The following is an 18,690-nucleotide window of genomic DNA, read 5'->3' as shown; positions in this document are numbered from 1 at the left end:
GTTCTAATGAGGTGGATGAAACTGGAGCCGATCATACAGAGTGAAATAAACCAGAAAGAAAAACACCAATACAGTATACTAACACATATATATGGAATTTAGAAAGATGGCAATGATAACCCTGTATGCGAGACAGCAAAAGAGATACAGATGTAAAGAACAGACTTCTGGACTCTGTGGGAGAGGGAGAGGGTGGGATGATTTGGAAGAATGGCATTGAAACATGTATATATTGTCATGTAAGAAACGAATCTGGAGAAGGCAATGGCACCCCACTCCAGTACTCTTGCCTGGAAAATCCCATGGACGGAGGAGCCTGGTGGGCTGCAGTCCATGGGGTCGCTAAGAGTCAGACACGACTGAGTGACTTCACTTTCACTTTTCACTCTCATGCATTGGAGAAGGCAATGGCAACCCACTCTAGTGTTGTTGCCTGGAGAATCCAAGGGACGGGGGAGCCTGGTGGGCTGCCGTCTATGGGGTCGCACAGAGTCGGACACGACTGAAGCGACTTAGCACCAGCAGCAGCAGCAGAAACGAATCGCTAGCCTAGGTTCGATACAGGATACACGATGCTTGGGGCTGGTGCACTGGGATGACCCAGAGAGATGATATGGGGAGGGTGGTGGGAGGGGGGTTCAGGGTTGGGAACTCATGTACACCTGTGACGGATACATGTCAATGTATGGCAAAACCAATACAGTATTGTAAAGTAAAGAAAAAAAAATTTATATATATATATAAAAAATTGTAAGAGCAGAAAAAAAAGTTAAGACCTCAACATGTTTTTAATACTGCTGTAAGCCATAAAATTATTTTCTAAGATATAAGAAGACAGTGATGATCTATTTTGTATTTAAAAATTTGTGTGTAGAGTACATGTCACTCTCTTTCTGTAAGCAAAAGTAAAGACCATTTTTCTCTCGAATGGAAGTAGCAGATCATCAGTCCCTAATAGTGGAAATTATTATAATTACAGTTTAGTAATTAGGACTTTAGGAGATGTTTCTTCTCTGCCTGTTGCTTGGTTATTCTTCAATCCAGTTTGGCCAGCATAAAATATAAATAGAGTGTGATTTGTTGATCACATACTGTGCATGTGTATATGTGTGCGTGTGTGTGTGTAAATGGTGGAAGAATTATTTCATCATGACAATAAGTTGGATCTGGCTTTCTCCTCCAGGTTTTAAAATAAAACTGACAGTTAAAACATGCTAATAAAAATAGCTGGGAAATAAATAAATGCTGTATCATCATGTATGCTATATAGTTGTGAATGTTACATTTGGGAAACTTTAATTTCAAAAATGACATTTGATGTTCGATTAGACTGGTAATATGTATTTATTAATACAAAAGATAGAGATGGCATAACTATACTATTGGAAGTGCATGGCATACATAAAAAAGGACTGTCTTTCCTGAGATTCTTCATGTGGAACTTACCAGAATGTTTTCAGAATAGTTGTGCTTGATATAAAATGCTGCATTCACTTTGTGATAAAAAGCCAAACTTAAAATGAGATTTTATAGCTGACGAAAAAAGTAAATAAATAAATAAGTTGATTTGAAATGTTGACTAAGATTTCCTGTTCTTTGCTTATGCTGTCTGTGTGCAGTAAGATAAACTGTTGTTTTGTCTACTTCCTTTCTGTTTGCTGAAAGATGAACTGCTTCTTTTGTGCATTTCCTTTCAGTATATCTTAATTCAAAACAGAATTGACTAATTTGCTATCATTTTGGCAGATTTCTGCCATTTATTAAGCCAGGTTTAATGTTTAAAGCAGTCTTAAATGTTCTGTCAGGCGATAGTAAAATGCTTCCATTAAAAATGTATTACCAATACTCATCAGAAGTCAATAATGTTACTTGCTATAAAACAAGGTTGATTAGAAACTCTTCTTTTAAGAAATCCATTTGGTATTCATGACAAATTAAACATCTCTGTATAAATATACATCACTTCTTTGTGAATAGGCATTTAGATTATCTGATTTAAAATGATTTGGGTGTTTCAGCTCCAGCTATAGCACCCTTATATCATACTTCCTAACAAACTGCTAAAGAAAATTTTATATTCTGGTATGATCATATTATATTTCAATGTAATGATTAATTACATTAATCTAGACTCTCATAAATATTATCACAAATTAAAAGTCTTTTAAAATGTGAATTAAAGTTATCAGGATAAATCTAAATTTTATCGCCTAAATATTTTCGTGAAAAACTTAGTCTATAAAGTAAACTTCTAATTCAGAGGCAACAAGATAAGTTTAAAATTAATGTGTATTATGTAAATTGATTACATCAATAAAACTAATAATATTCTGAGTGTTAGGTATATAATAGTATAATTCCAAAGTAATTTTATATCAATTAAAAAAATTCTTCACCCTTTTCTTATATTCTTATCCATGGCAGGTATTCAAAATGTATAGGAAATGGAAAGGAAAGGTTTGCATAGGCTGGTCAAAGCTGTCAGTGAGTCCATGCAAATATAAAAGAGCAGTGGTAAGAAAAATACAAGCACACAGTAAGCCTTTTAGACATTTTGCCTTCTCTAGCAGAAATTAATTATTGCTTTACCATGGTGAAGCCACTTAGGGTGGAGAGGTCAAAAGTAACCTGCCAGATTTGTCAGAAATGAACATAGTTTCACATTTGCTGTATCATGTATTGAGTCTTAGAATGCATATTAAATATCATGATTTGTCTTTTTCTAGAATATTCGATGGCTTCAGCTACAGAATATTAAATCTACTGAATTGAAAGATGTAAAGTGTGTCTGCTTTTATTGATATGTATATGTGTGTTTGTGTGCATGTATGTGAATATATATGCATATCTATGTCTGTATATATAGTGTGTTTATCTCTTCATATATGTGTATAATAACTGTATTCTACTTATATATGGAAAAAAGTCATTTTATATACACACTTTTTTCACACATTGTAATGCATATTAGAGTCAAGAAATATATATTATGCATATATAGATAAGATATACATATGTTCCTAGTTATTCCTTTATCACGTTATTGTCCTTTAGGTGTCTATCTTTTTTATCAGGAGGGAATTCATTCAGTTCAGTTCAGTCGCTCACTCGTGTCTGACACTTTGGAACCCCATGAATCGCAGCACACCAGGCCTCCCTGTCCACCACCAACTCCCGGAGTTTACCCAATCTCATGTCCATCGAGTCGGTGATGTCATCCAGCCATCTCATCCTCTGTCGTCCCCTTCTCTTCCTGCCTCCAATCCCTCCCAGCATCAGGGTCTTTTCCAATGAGCCACTTCTTTGCATGAGGTGGCAAAGTACTGGAGTTTCAGCTTCAGCATCAGTCCTTCCAATGAACACCCAGGACTGATCTCCTTTAGGATGGACTGGTTGGATCTCCTTGCAGTCCAAGGGACTCTCAAGAGTCTTCTCCAACACCACAGTTCAAAAGCATCAATTCTTCGGCGCTCAGCCTTCTTCACAGTCCAACTCTCACATCCATACATGACCACAGGAAAAACCATAGCCTTGACTACACAGACATTTTTGGCAAAGTAATGTTTCTGCTTTTGAATATGCTATCTAGGTTGGTCATAACTTTCCTTCCAAGGAGTAAATGTCTTTAATTCCATGGCTTCAATCACCATCTGCAGTGATTTTGGAACCCCCCAAAATAAAATATGACACTGTTTCTACTGTTTCCCCATCTATTTGCCATGAAGTGATGGGAGCAGATGCCATGATCTTTTTTTTCTGAATGTTGAGCTTTCAGCCAACATTTTCACTCTTCTCTTTCACTTTCATCAAGAGGCTTCTTAGTTCCTCTTCACTTTCTGCCATAAGGGTGTGTCATCTGCATATCTGAGGTTATTGATATTTCTCCTGGCAATCTTGATTCCAGCTTGTGCTTTATCCAGCCCAACATTACTCATGATGTACTCTGCATATAAGTTAACTAAGCAGGGTGACAATACACAGCCTTGACACATTCCTTTTCCTATTTGGAACTAGTCTGTTGTTCCATGTCCAGTTCTAACTGTTGTTTCCTGACCTGCATACAGGTTTCTCAAGAGGCAGGTCAGGTGGTTTGGTATTCCCATCTCTTTCAGAATTTTCGACAATTTATTGTGATCCACACAGTCAAAGGCTTTGGCATAATCAGTAAAGCAGAAATAGATGTTTTTCTGGAACTCTCTTGCTTTTTCGATGATCCAGTGGATGTTGGCAATTTGACCTCTGGTTCCTGTGCCTTTTCTAAAGTCAGCTTGAACATCAGGAGGTTCACGGTTCACATATTGCTGAAGCCTGGCTTGGAGAATTTTGAGCATTACCTTACTATCGTGTGAGATGAGTGCAATTGTGTGGTAGTTTGAGCATCTTTGGCATTACCTTTCTTTGGGATTGTAATGAAAACTGACCTTTTCCTAGGTTTATTCAAAAACGCAAAAAGTACATTGACCCAATTATTTGTGATTGAAAAGTAAATTAATAAAAAATGTGTGCGTGTTTAGAACTGGAGGAGTCAGTATGCATGACCATAGGGGAAAGAATCCCCAAATATGCTATAAAGTCAGAATCCCCATTAAATACTTTCATTCCTTTTGGGTATAATCCTAGAAGGCAGTATCCCATAGTGACACAGAGCAAGAATGCTGGAGTCAAGGAGGAAAAGGCTCTTGCCATTGTTGTGTGAACTTAGGCATATTTCTTGCATGGAATCCTAATTTTTAAAACAGTATTTGTATGTAGTACTATTTGAGAAGGGGATGACAGAGGATTAGATGGTTGGATGGCATTACCGACTCAATGGACATGAGTTTGAGCAAGCTCCTAGAGTTGGTGATGGACAGGGAAGCCTGGTGTGCTTCAGTCCAGGGGATTGCAAAGAGTCAAACATGAGTGAGCAACTTAACTGAACTGAATTATTTTAAGAATTATATTAGATACTGCAGTGTAAAAAAATTAATAGAAAATGTTTAAGCTCTGTTTGGATTATATTACAGTATTAAAAAAAAGAAAAGATACCAGCATTTATTAAGACATATTTAGTTACCACAGTTTACTTACATTTTGCATGCATAGCATCATTTAATATAGTTAATAAACCTTACAGATGGATATTATTTTTATTATTAGATATTATAGATGATAATTGTGTTTAGAGTTTTAATCCCTTGCTCAAGGTCAAACTAACTAATGTGAGAGTCAGGATTTGAAAAGATATGGAAACTCTTGTTCAAGAAAGAAGGAAGAGAAGAAATAAAAAGAAAAATAAGTGAAAATCATGATCGGAATTTGATTCCTATTTACTTTATGAATGGACTCTCAGAATATTTTCTTATTTTTCTCCTGTTATTCAGAAAAAATATCTTCAAGCTATGAATTCCTGTAGATCTTAGTACATGAGGCATTCAGTGCATTTAACCACTTTGTTTTGCAAAGGCTTTTTGTACTTATTATGCCTTCCTAGGGCTCTCCCAGCAAAACACTATGATGTACTATTCGTCATTTCCATTTGGAAAAAGTAACTACATTCCTGCTTAGCTGTCACACTGCTTCCAGTACAGTGTGTTTCAGTAATAAATAAAGTGCATGCTTTAAGTGAAAGTATACGTTTTCTGATACATAAGTCTCTTTGGCATAATTCTGGAGGGCATGAGAGAATATTTATGTTATTGTTTAATGGCGACTCACTTCTTTCTAGGAGCGATTTTTGATGAATCTGCCAAAAAGGATGATGAGGTGTTTCGCACAGCAGTTGGTGACCTCAACCAGAATGAGGAGATCTTACAGACTGAGAAAATCACATTTTCGGTGACATTTGTTGATGGCAACAACCCTTTTCAAGCAGTTCAGGAAGGTAAGGTCTGTCAGCACTCTACATTTTATTTTGTTTTTTTGGTTCAATTCAAATGGTGATGAAATTAAATTTTTAAAAGCCATTAAACATGAATATCATTTTTGCATCTTTTCTGCATTGCTTTTCTTTAGGGTGTTATTTGGTAGATTGTAATCCTGTATTCTACTTCTGAGTGGAAAGTTATTGTTTTAATTGTAATATATTATGAAAAGGGTCATAAATATTTGCAATAAAAACTTTGCAACGTTTTATGACTTTAGTAAAATTGAAGCATTCCTTAAAAATATGACTTTCTATCTGAAGTTTTACTTTGTTTTCTTTGAGATAACTGTTGCCTTAAGTGATGTTACAACTAGAGATGACATTTAAATTGTATTCATGACAGATGTATTGGTAAAAGGAAAACTTTTAGACAGTACACACAAATCAAAGATTTTGTACTGGAATCTATGCTGACCTAAGCTATACATTTTTTCTCTCTACAGTATGCCAAATTTTAAAGCACTTTTCTCCATTCTGTCTGTATACTTGAGTGAATTAAAATTTTTCATAGGTACAAAGTCATACAAGTACAAATTATTTTTATTATGCTAGAATGATCCTTTGTGTGAATGAAGGATTTTAATGAAAGGTCTTACACTAATAAAATTCTAGTTTTGATGCTATTATTGTAATGAAATATTTAGTCTTTTGATTGAAAGTAGTCATTATTCATGAGGTTATTTGTTGTTAATCTGTTTTATATTTTATTGTGATTATATATTTAGACTGAAGATATTAATATGAAATTAATTTAGTTAAATGAAGCATTTCTTTCATTAAAAATTTAGAGAAATTGGCAGAAGAAAGTATGGACAAGATATAACGGTAGTAAAATTTGGTAGAAAACTTTTTAAAGAAAAGTATTGAAGGGATAAAGAAGATAAATGTTTTTAATTTAATGTATTTACATGATATACAAGTAAGTTTTATTGGAATGTGTTTTTGATCAGTGGCATTGGCTAAAGCTGATTTAAAGCTTATTTCTGTCAGTAAGGCAATGGATAGAATGATTAATAGTCTAATGGATTTTCTTTCTTTTTAATTTGATGAAGTGAAAATATATTATTTTAATGAAATGAACAGAAATTTTTAAGTAAAGATTGATTTTGTAATAAAATAGATTTTTCATATTAACATGATGGAACTTTAATACATAAATATAAATTTTAAAAATCAGATTAATATAAGCATCTGTTTTTTTCTTGCATTTAATTCAGAATTATCTTGGGATTTGCAACTTTAAATCATGGCTATGCTGATAAATTTCCTATAGAAACATCTAAAAACTGTCTAAATTAATGTTAGAATTCATAAAGCAGTCTGCAAAAATAATAAACTAGAAATTGTGGATAATACCTGTAATGAAAGGTATAGTTACACTAAGAATGTTATTCTTTAAACTAGGTATATATTTCTTTCCCAACTGTTAGTTTCAGTAACCAGAGTAAGAACAGGAAAAAATAAGGACTGACTTTATTTTTGTGACTGTCTTCTTATTAACTTCAGATGTACTAAAATATCCATACCTTTAAAAAAATCCACTTTGACTGAAAAAATGTGGATAAAGCAGTGAGAAATAGACAGTGGGTAAAATGGAATTGCAAGAGCTAAATAAATACGGCCTTCACACCTTTTTTAATTGACTACAATTTGAAACACAAGGACAGTTTTTAAAATACCACAGTTAATCAGTTTACATATTGCTTTGTGTAACCATTCTATTGTCAACTAAATTCTGAAAACAAAAATATCTCTCAAAAGAACTATTGTGATATAAAAGAATATGTGGCACTGAAAGCAAATTGAGAGAGGAAGTAAGTTTTAAGTTTCCAAGATAGAGAATGATAGATATTTGTCAAGAAAGAATAAAGAACTTGACAGTTTGCCTGATGGGTTTTGATACTAACAGGATGTTCTGGACTAGTTATTTTGATGGTCTGCTCTGAGTAATGAACCTGAAATAAGTTGTAGGAAACTCTGGAGCTAATTTTTCACCATTCAATATCAAGAAAGATCTTGGTTAATTTTAGAAGTAAAAATAGATTCTTTCTAGAGCTCTTATTATATTTGATAACTTTGACACAATAATAGAAATATTCATTTGCGAGAGAACAAAAAGTATTTAGGAGTATTTCTTAAATATTTTGAGGAAGTATTTTAGGAGAAACCTTCAGCTGAACTATAAAAGATGGTCACCTTTCTATCATCGTATCTTTGCTGCAATACCATTAAAATCTATAATATAGAGGGCTTTAAATAAGTTTGTTTTTCACATTCTAAAGATGGACACGGCATTCAGTGCTATCATTACTATCAGTTGTTTATACAGTCATCTTCCTGATGAACATCTAAAAATTAATGATTTTGAATTATTTTTCCCTCTCTTTGTATTTTTTAATGTGTTTGTTTTTTTCATTTGTTTATTTGAAAGTCTGATCCTTGAACAAATAGCATCATCAAAGTATATGGATATTTTGGTGATAAAAATGAAGTATAATAGGGATCTATCAACAGATAAATGGAATCTAATATGAAATCCTCAGTTTATTTTATTGTTAGAACTTTCTCCAACATTTGACATGATTTTTTTAAATTTAATATTTTGCTTATCCCATCTATTTTCAACACTTAATAAGAGAGAGAGATTTAAATATAAACAGCCTTCTTACTCCATAAACTTTAATAAAGAATATTGGTAATATAAAATGCTCCTTTGTAGTTTTGGTTACCATAAGTTTGTGCATATTAATAATTAATTTCAGGTGATTTTTTTGAAGAAAATATCTTGGTTACAACACAGGATCAATACTTTCTATTCTCTGGATAGCAATGACTATTTGATCATCATTTTCACTATCCTATAACATTAATCTCAGCAGTTTCAGATAAATGAACAGGAGGAAAAAATTCTTGTTTTAACAAAAGTAATTTATAAATAAACCACCTATTTTTAGGTAATTATTTTTGCTTTCTTCTGAATATTTTTTGATAAGCCATTGGTTACCTTTTATCTGTTGAGCTGTGTGATGTCCACTAATAATAAAGACTTTTTCATACCTTAACTTAGGAATTCTTTACTTTCTTTTTGTGTGTGGACATTTTCCTTAAGATATACAAAAAAAATTGAAAACCTGTGGAATTATTATGGTACAAAATTATATAAATCCTATTGAATGTTAAATTAATTAATTGAGACCACAGTGGTTAAGTAATTCTTCTACAAACTAGAAGCGTGTAGTAAAGAACGAATGAACTAAGCCAAGGCCTGTAGACCACTGACCTGATATTTTCCTTACTATATCTGCAAGGATATATATATATAAAATACATATTTATTTATGAGGAAAATGCATAATATATTCTGATATATTCTAGGACTTTAGTAAACACTGTAGGGAATGAAAATTGTAGCAGATTTATATGTTTTGATATGTGCAGGTTATGTTCATAGGTTTTAGATGACATGGATTAGCAGAAAAATACCAATTTGATTGGCAGCAGCAGTTGCATTGTGTAATCCACTCTGTTCATTCATCCTTACTTCTCCTCATCTAAATAATAATGAAGAAATCAGAACATACATGATGTATTTTAAGGTCAATTTTATCTCTGTAGATAAGATGCTCCGTAAGTCTTTAGAACAAATTTCCAGATTTAGATACATAAAGAATTAAAGAAATTATAATTATTCAGTTTTCACTTTAGAGATTGTTCACATTGCTGATATTGCCTCCTGTTTTTTTTTTTCTTCTTTTCCGTGACTGATTTCTGAATTGATTAAAAGAATATATGATAGCCGTCCTTTGTTCTGCTACCTCATCCACTATTCACAGCAACCTGGAGCACTCATTAGTTTCATCAGAGTCCAGAAAGGGCCTTTTGCAGGTTCAGGTGACCTGGACCAAAGCAGTTGTGAGATTTCTTTCCTTACTTTTGTTTTAAAGATTGTTTCTTCTGTTGGACCTATGTACTGAATATAGCATAGATACACAAATGACTGGTGTGAAAGGCACCTCTGTCTCTACTAAAAGCAATAGCAGTTGTTTATATTGTTAGCTCTTAGCTGAAACCAACACCACTATGGGCCATGAAAGGTGGGGATTTATAAGAAAACACGGTCAGGAAATGTAAGGAGGATGTGTAAAAATGTTCGCATTGAAAGGTGAATGCAGAAATATGAATGCATGTATAATTCTTGTCTTGCCTACATCAGATGTATCAGGAAGGATGTTAAGAACTATGCACTAATATTGAATGGCAAGATTCAGTTAAAACATTTTGAAATAATTATTAGAAAAAATATATAAAAATGAAATGCATAGTGAGAAGAGTATAAGGGAAGATTTATACCATAGAGTCACAAATGATTCTATTTGAAAACAAAGGACTATCAAAATTATTCTCTTCTCTGATGTGTTAAAAATCATTATAAACAATTTAGTTATGAAAGTTGATTTTAATACAAAAAGCAGTCACAATTAGGATTGCTCATCTTCCAGTTACAGCCTGGTCCATCTTTAACTTACTTCTTCACACACCAGGCATGAATATTGATTGCTCTCAAAGAATCTTGTAAAAATAGACATCTCACTTTCACACAGTGACAATTTTAGTTGGATTTGCCTCACATATCTTCCAAAATTAAATTAGTGTAAGTGTAAAACAATGAGACTGCTTTCATTTATGGTTTATGAAATAAGTCCTGTGTCTTTTTAATTATATATAAATATCCACGTATCTATATCACGTGTGTAAAAGGGATGACAGAAGAGTAGTAGAACCAGAAACAATGTAAGGAAATCTAAGCAGGAAAAACCTTTTCCAAGACACATGACAATTCACTGTGAATATTTCTGGTGCCATAGGCTAAATCTGAATAGCCTGGTTCAAAGAAGATGTAAATGTAAAAAGAATGATTTATGTGGCTGTGATATTTGATGCCTTATTCCAAGGCTTAGTCTCATAATTTATATTCCTCTCTGCTTTAATAGGATATTTTTACTATGATTAAAAGCATCTGTTAATTCCAAAATTCTTAGATTAGATTCTCCAATTTTCCTTAGCATAAGATTGCAATGTAATTCATCAGCCTGTATTTCCTGGACCAATTTATATAACTCCAACTTCAGCTTATTTTTTGAATCTCCTGACCACTGAACTTGAGAATTAGTGACTCCAGAAACCAAGAAATAAGATCTGAACATCATGCAATTATACTTCTTCTCATTCATTCATTTGTTCATTTCTTCCCCCATTTTTTTCATTCCTTATCAAGGCGAATGTTGTATTTTGTCTCTAGGCCTAATACTCTGTAGATAACTGATGCCTAACTCCGTGTGCAGAGGGGTTGAAGGGATAGTGATGCAGCTGACTGGCCACCTCTGGGCACTCACAAGGCAGGAGAGATTCTCGAGGTACATTTGGTGGCTGTCTGGACTACCTGCCTTTCTTCATGAGTCTAGAGTGTTCAGGTTGGTCAGTTCTCCAGCAATTCCATGCCAGGTTCTGCATCAGTTTTCCTTCCTACTGCCTCGTTCTAAGAACTGGCATACAAGGTCTGCAGTCAGAATCTGCCTGGTGTGTGATCTTTAGTACTTATCATTAATGTAGTATTAAAATTTTAGACATCTGTATTTATTAGGGACAACACAGGCATGCATTCTTTCAAATATCTCATATATTATCCATTTTCATTAAAGAATTGCCAATCAAGAAGGATTATAATAATATATATTTGGACTCTTAATTTTGAGGGTACTCAGTTAAATCAGTCTTTTCAAATACTTAAAGCCCATAACTCTTCCAAGACTGGGCCATCTATCATGGAGATAGCAAAAGAGAAGATGGAATGTCTGCCTGCAGGAAGTCTAAACATGCACCTGAAGGGGACTGTGGATTTTTACATGTCGTTCCCTTCTACCTGTAACTTGGGGTTTTAATTGTGTTAATAGTAGAAACATGATGTTCTAGATTTTTAAAACATTTACTTTTCAGAAAAGAGGGAATTTCTTTTTTAAAGAAATTCATTATTTTTAATATAATGTTAATAAAGATATACAATGCATAGCTTAATTTAATTTTTTCTGTGATTTTTTCTGTTCTACTCTTTTACTGGTAAGTCTTTCCCTTATATCACTCAATATGACACTTTTAAAATAACAGGTCCCTATTACTATGAACAGATTGAAATTCAGATGTTTATAGACCCTTATATCATGATTTTATATAGCCTTTCTGCTTCAGAACCTTATACCTGACTACCTACAATTGTGTACTGTTGTGTAAGTTACCTCATAAGATATATATTTCAGCAACATGTGCTACTCTGGATCTTGTTTTATTTAGAGGAATCTGTAGCAGCTTTCTATGAAAACTGTGTTTAATGGAATTTTTGTTGTTGTTGCTTAGGTATTCTTTCTTTCTACCAAACATTTACTTGTAATAATAGCACACCACTTTCTTCTGTTCTTTTTCTACCTTTATGGGTAGAGTGCATGATTAAACAGCATAATTCAGTTTTTAATCTGTCTTTTATGATAGTTATTTGGTAAAAGAATCACATATTATGTCATAAAGTGACTGAATATATGGTGTATTAGATTAAAAACCACATTTACGTGCACTCTGCAGTTGTAATGAGTCCATTTTGTAGTCATAAAAATTATTTAAGTTCATGTTGACAAACCAAAGGTGACTTAACTATATTCAGAATTTTAAAACTATTGCAAGTATTATTAATATCCAACTTTTAGATGATCCAGTCTACTTGCTTAATTTGAGAAAAAAAAATAATCTGGCTTTTTATTTTAACATTTAACAGCTTAATTTTGCATGTACTTGGAAAGTATTTTTATATTTATTGGAATTTCATTATGCATAGTCTTTTAATATCCATACAATATTTTGTTGAATTATTTTGTAATTTTCAAAAGAAATAACATTGAAATACTTGCTTTTAAAAACAAGACACAGAAGCCAATGTGCAATAGAAGATTGCATATTCTAGGAAAAATAAGAAAGAATCAGCAAATACTTTTGGGGTGCCTCTAAGCATTTAGCCTTGAGTGAATTACTCTGCACAATACCATGGTCTCCACTGGCTGCCCTGAAATCTTAGCGTAGTTAGCTTGGCCATTATTATCCTGTGTTAGATATTGACCTATATCTGCAACTCTTCCTTTTACCCTCCTATTAAAAATTCCTCACTCATCTCCTTTTTAATCGTTGATTCTTCACCGTATTCACTCACAATATTTATATTTGGTTCAGTATGTGTTTTAAACTTGATGCTTGAGGAAAAAGAAAACATTGCAGTTAAGTGCAAGGGCCGTGTGTTCGTGTGCGTAGTAAGTCACTTTGTGCACATAGTAAGTTGTTTCATGCGTATGTGCTAAGTCACTTCAGCCATGTGCCACTCTTTGTGACCCTATGGACTGTAGCCTGCTAGGCTCCTCTGTCCATGGAGGATTTTCCAGGTAAGGATACTGGAGTTGGTTTCCAAGCCCTTCCCAGAGGATTATCCTGACCTAGGGATTGAACCTGAGTCTCTGTCTCCTGCTTTGGCAGGCAGGCTCTTTTCAACTAGTGCCACCTGGGAAGCCCTGGGAAGCATGGACCATGTAATTAGATAAATCTACCTTTGTATGAATGCTGCTTCACCCCTTATTATCTGTGGGACCATAAGCACACCTATGTTTCCGAGCCTCAGTTTATTCATAAAGTGGGAATGAACACATACTCCATAGGAAGACTGCTATGATCATTGTTGCATGATAATTACATGAGATAACAATTATGGTTTGTGGGTTCCTCTGGGCTGCAGTCCATGGGGTCGCTGCAAGTTGGACATGACTGAGCGACTTCACTTTCACTTTTCCCTTTCATGCATTGGAGAAGAAAATGGCAATCCACTCCAGTGTCCTTCCCTGGGGAATCCCAGGGACGGGGGATCCTGATGGGCTGCCGTCTATAGGGTCGCCCAGAGTCGGACACAACTGAAGCGACTTAGCAGCAGCAGCAGCAGCTACTAATCCAAATGCATTTTAAGAGTGGAGTACATGGTGACTTGGCACCACTGCATGTGTAAATCAGTAAATTTCTATCTTTCTGTGATGTAACATTCTCACACACCCTTTGCCACATGCATTGGTAGTTCCCGTGCATACCATGGATAATACTAAATTTAATAACTGCCTGCTATTGCTAAGTCACTTCAGTCAGCCCAAGAGAAGAATTATATTTGTAGTATAATTTATTTGGCAAATACTAGTAATGTTGCAACATGTGTAATTAGGGTTTGGAGGATTTAAAATACGTTGTTACCATTTCTGGGAAGTAGAGAAACTTTGTAGGGAGCAAACTAAAGTTTTCTGATGATTTGTGTAGGCTTAATACAATCAGTGAAGTAAATAAGGCACTGAGTCATAACTACATGGACTTCAGTTGTAGAGAGGCATAGTGTTGTGGAAGAATGACATATGTGAAGGTCAAATATAAAAATGAATTCAGGGAAAACTTGAGACTTCAATAGATGCATCATATCTGATCTTTTGCATTTATTTCTAACATGATTGTTTAAAAGGTTATCTTTCTGTGTTTTTTACTTTTTTATTTCAATATGGGCAGATATCAACTCTAAAAACTTGATCATAGGTTTCTTTGAATTTCCAGTATTTTCATCAATAACACATCAGTTCAGTTCAGTTCAGTTCAGTCGCTCAGTCATGTCCGACTCTTTGCGACCCCATGAATCGCAGCACACCAGGCCTCCCTGTCCATCACCAACTCCTGGAGATTACCCAGACTCACATCCATCGAGTCAGTCATGCTATCCAGCCATCTCATCCTCTGTCGTCCCCTTCTCCTCCTGCACCCAATCCCTCCCAGCATCAGAGTCTTTTCCAATGAGTCAACTCTTCGCATGAGGTGACCAAAGTACTGGAGTTTCAGCTTTAGCATCATTCCTTCCAAAGAAATCCCAGGGTTGATCTCCTTCAGAATGGACTGGTTGGATCTCCTTGCAGTCCAGGGACTCTCAAGAGTCTTCTCCAACACCACAGTTCAAAAGCATCAATTCTTCAGTGCTCAGCCTTCTTCAGAGTCCAACTCTCACATCCATACCTGACTACTGGAAAAACCATAGCCTTGACTAGACTGACCTTTGTTGGCAAAGTAATGTCTCTGCTTTCGAATATGCTATGTAGGTTGATCATAACTTTTGTTCCAAGGAGTAAGTGTCTTTTAATTTCATGGCTGCAGTCACCATCTGCAGTGATTTTGGAGCCCCCCAAAATAAAGTCTGACACTGTTTCCCATACTATCATGTTATTTTCTCAGAAATCCATGCCTCATTTCAAGACATATTTGCCTTTTGGTCTCTGATAGACTATTATGATAGTAAGAATGGCTAGGGCTTCCCTTGTAGCTTGGTTGGTGAAGAATCTGCCTGCAATGCTGGAGACTCAAATTCGATTCCTGGGTAGGGAAGATAGATACCTTGGAGAAGGAAATGGCAACCTACTCCACTGTTCTTGCCTGGAGAACCCCACAAACAGAGGAGCCTGGCAGGCTACAGTCCATGGGGTTGCAAGATTCAGACATGACTGAGCAACTAAACCACCACCAGGAATGGCTAAGCTCATTCCTTAAAGCTGTATTTTCTAACATAAAAAAGACTTAAAACCTAGAAAATACATAAAATATCTATTATATATGAGGATTGTTTCAAAGTAAAAAGCAAATTTTTTCTCAGAATGTTTATTTGGGGGGAGGGTGCTGTTCTACAAATAAAGTCAGATGTGATCTTTTCATAGAAAATGTTTTTGAATAGAATAACCAGTAACAGTTTTTGTATTTTAGTTTTAAATTTACACTTACATAAAATCAAACATAATATGTTGAGGTGGTCCTGTGTGCTTATTCGAGTTATTGAAAATGAGCACAAGGTAAATAGCTCTGGTGACAGAAAGTTATTCGGAGATTAAAAAAGAGGTGCACATACTTATTGGTCACGGAGAAAGAAACTGACACATCAGCCTCATTCTATGGGCTCCCAAATGCTGTTCTTATTGTTTTATATTAATTTGTCAACAGTATTTATAATGTTTGAAATTTTTTAGTTCATTCTTTTATTGTTTGAATTTCTAGGCATTTTTGCCCCCATTTAAAGAAGTTTTATATCTATATTAACTCATCATGTATATATTAATATATGTATTATATGTATGCATTTATATATGCCCATGTATAGAAATTCATGTTTATATTAAAATATATATTATATAGCATATATGTCATGTATATATGATATATATATATATATATATAATATATATACCATATCTATTATACTTATCTGTCTACCTTTCTCAAAAGAAGTTCATCAAGCATTTCTTTCTTTTGGTAATCCTTCCAAAGTTGATTCATGCTTCTCATGGGTAATTTTAACTCCCTATTTACTGTATCTGTTACAGTGGAACAAGGCTGGTTTGTTGTTAAACCACCGTCATTCATTATCCAAAATTTATGCCAAGGCTCCATGAGAGCACAGATGAATCATTAGTTTACACTTCCTTTCCTCAGAAATTACTTAAACTGTAAATATGAGAAGAAGAGACCAACTGGAAGAAAACTATGAATCACCAAGAATAATTCATGATTCTTTCAAAAATGAAAATGATTGTTTACTTATTTGTAAGATACTTTTAATGCACTGACTCTACACTGTATTAGAAATTTATACAGATGAATGAGATAAATTTATCTCAAGCAACCAAGAACTTATATTTTAAAGAATGATATACAAAAATAGCTAAAGAAGCAAACAATTTTTTTTTTAAATAGAGAAGGCTGACAGCAAAATAACTGATACTATGGTAAAAAGAGCAGGTAGGTTGTGTGTGTGTATGTGTGTGCAACTCAAAGCCAGGAGTTCATTTTTTTATGCAGTGATTGTGGAAAATGCAAAAAGGGACATTTTTGCTAAGATTTGAAGTTGCAAAATAGCCAGCCATGCAAAGATAAGAGGAAATAGCATTGCAGGCAATAGCAATGAAAAAACCATTTGGAGGTAGGCTTTGCTTCATGTGTTTGAGGGAATTAGATTACCTTTTGAATACTCAAGCTTTTATTCTATTGTTTTGCAAATGTTTATTTCTATCAAACCAACCAGTGAAGTTGCTCAGTTGTGTCAGACTCTTTGCGACCCGATGAACTGTAGCCTACCAGGCTCCTCCATCCATGGAATTTTCCAGGCAAGAGTACTAGAGTGGGTTGCCATTTCCTTATACAGAGGATCTTCCTGACCCAGGGATTGAACCCGAGTCTCCTGCATTACAGGCAGTTGCTTTACCGTCTGAGCCATCTGTGAGGTCATTATTTACTGGGTAGCAATATTATTTATTAACTTGTTACCCAAATCTGCTTCAGTTTTCCAATTTGGGAATGAGTATTGTGTTCTAAAAAAAAATTCTGATGGTTCTGCAGATTCTCACTGACATCTGTGGCATGGAAGGCAATGTTATTTATGAATCCCTTTTGGATTTGAGATTCACCTGTTTGGAACTGACTTTGAATATAGGTATGAGAACATTTGGGCTATAATACAAGTGTTCTTTTTAGGAAAAAGAAATAAAATTAATCATGGAAAAAAGAATTTTACCCCATTTTCTTGGTCTTTTAATACAGAGTAACACAGAGAGATGCATTAACATCTAAAACTAGGGAAGAAACATCATTTTGTGGCTTTTATATCTGCTGTATACTCTTGACAAAAGAGCCTCTTTTGAAAGCCCAAGAATGAGAACTGTCATTTATTTATATCTCATTATAACCCATGAGCTGTTAAAAGTGCTTCCCCCCCACCATGTAATTTGTACAGTGCTTTATAAACTAAAAGGCAGTATAAGTTATTCTTATAAGCTTTTTATAGATGAGGAAAATGACATAGAGCTGTGGCCTATCAGGCTCCTCCGTCCATGGGATTTTCCAGGCAAGAGTGCTGGAGTGGTCCATTGCCTTCTCCAGGTGATCTTCCTGACCCAGGGATCAAACTCAGGTCTCCCACATTGCAGGCAGACGCTTTACCGTCTGAGCCACCAGGGAAGCCCTATAAACTGAAAGGCAGTATAAGTTATTCTTATGAGCTTTTTATAGATGAGGAAAATGGCATAGAGCTAGGTTAGCTAACTAGTCCCAGCTGAAACCTTTAAAATAGTTCCTGGAATACTCTGGTATTTCAGAATGCTAACTAGGAGTCCCAGACATACATCAGTTGCAGGAGGAGAGTGGGCTCAAGGTGTTTATTTTCCTCTCCTCTGTGACATCTGTTTGAGCTGGGGGTTTCTCTCACACAAAAGTCGTGCTTTCCTAAAGGCAGCCTGCTCTTCACTACTCTTCTTTAGAACTCCACCAATTCCTCTCTTCTCTATCCTTTGAGCCTGGTTGCCACCTCACTGCGACTACCTCTGAATTCTTGTACTACCCCTCATTTTTCTGTCATGTCCCATTCAAATCTGTGTAATTCGCGCCTTTGAAAAAGAAATTGTTCTCAAATTATCCTGTTTTGAGCTTGCCATTGTTTCCTATTGGGATTTTAGCTGCTATCAGTATTAACTACTATACTCAGCTGCCTACATGGAAAAGCTCATCTTAGCTCATTCTTAGTGAATTAATGACTTGTCTAATCTAATCAGTAAGTGTTATCTGTTGGAATGTAGTATTTACACTAATGCATGCATATCATATTGCAAAACTTAGAAAGAACACCTCACACAAATCTTTGTCTT

General features: G+C 34.6%; 1 protein-coding gene across 2 annotated transcripts in view; it reads left to right on the top strand.

The window, feature by feature from the left end:
- The window catches only part of GRID2 (glutamate ionotropic receptor delta type subunit 2), a 1,614,208-nt gene that overhangs the window by 328,152 nt on the left and 1,267,366 nt on the right, over positions 1-18,690 (top strand). For both annotated transcript variants that reach the window (XM_068975313.1, XM_068975312.1), the window contains exon 2: positions 5,708-5,863. In XM_068975313.1, coding sequence (XP_068831414.1) covers positions 5,708-5,863 — 156 coding nt within the window. The remainder of the gene's footprint in view (positions 1-5,707; positions 5,864-18,690) is intronic.

The sequence above is a fragment of the Capricornis sumatraensis genome, chromosome 7, assembly GCF_032405125.1.
Source record: "Capricornis sumatraensis isolate serow.1 chromosome 7, serow.2, whole genome shotgun sequence".
Lineage (NCBI taxonomy): Eukaryota > Metazoa > Chordata > Mammalia > Artiodactyla > Bovidae > Capricornis > Capricornis sumatraensis.
Note: the sequence above shows the minus strand (reverse complement) of the source record. Positions and strands in the feature narration are given on the sequence as shown.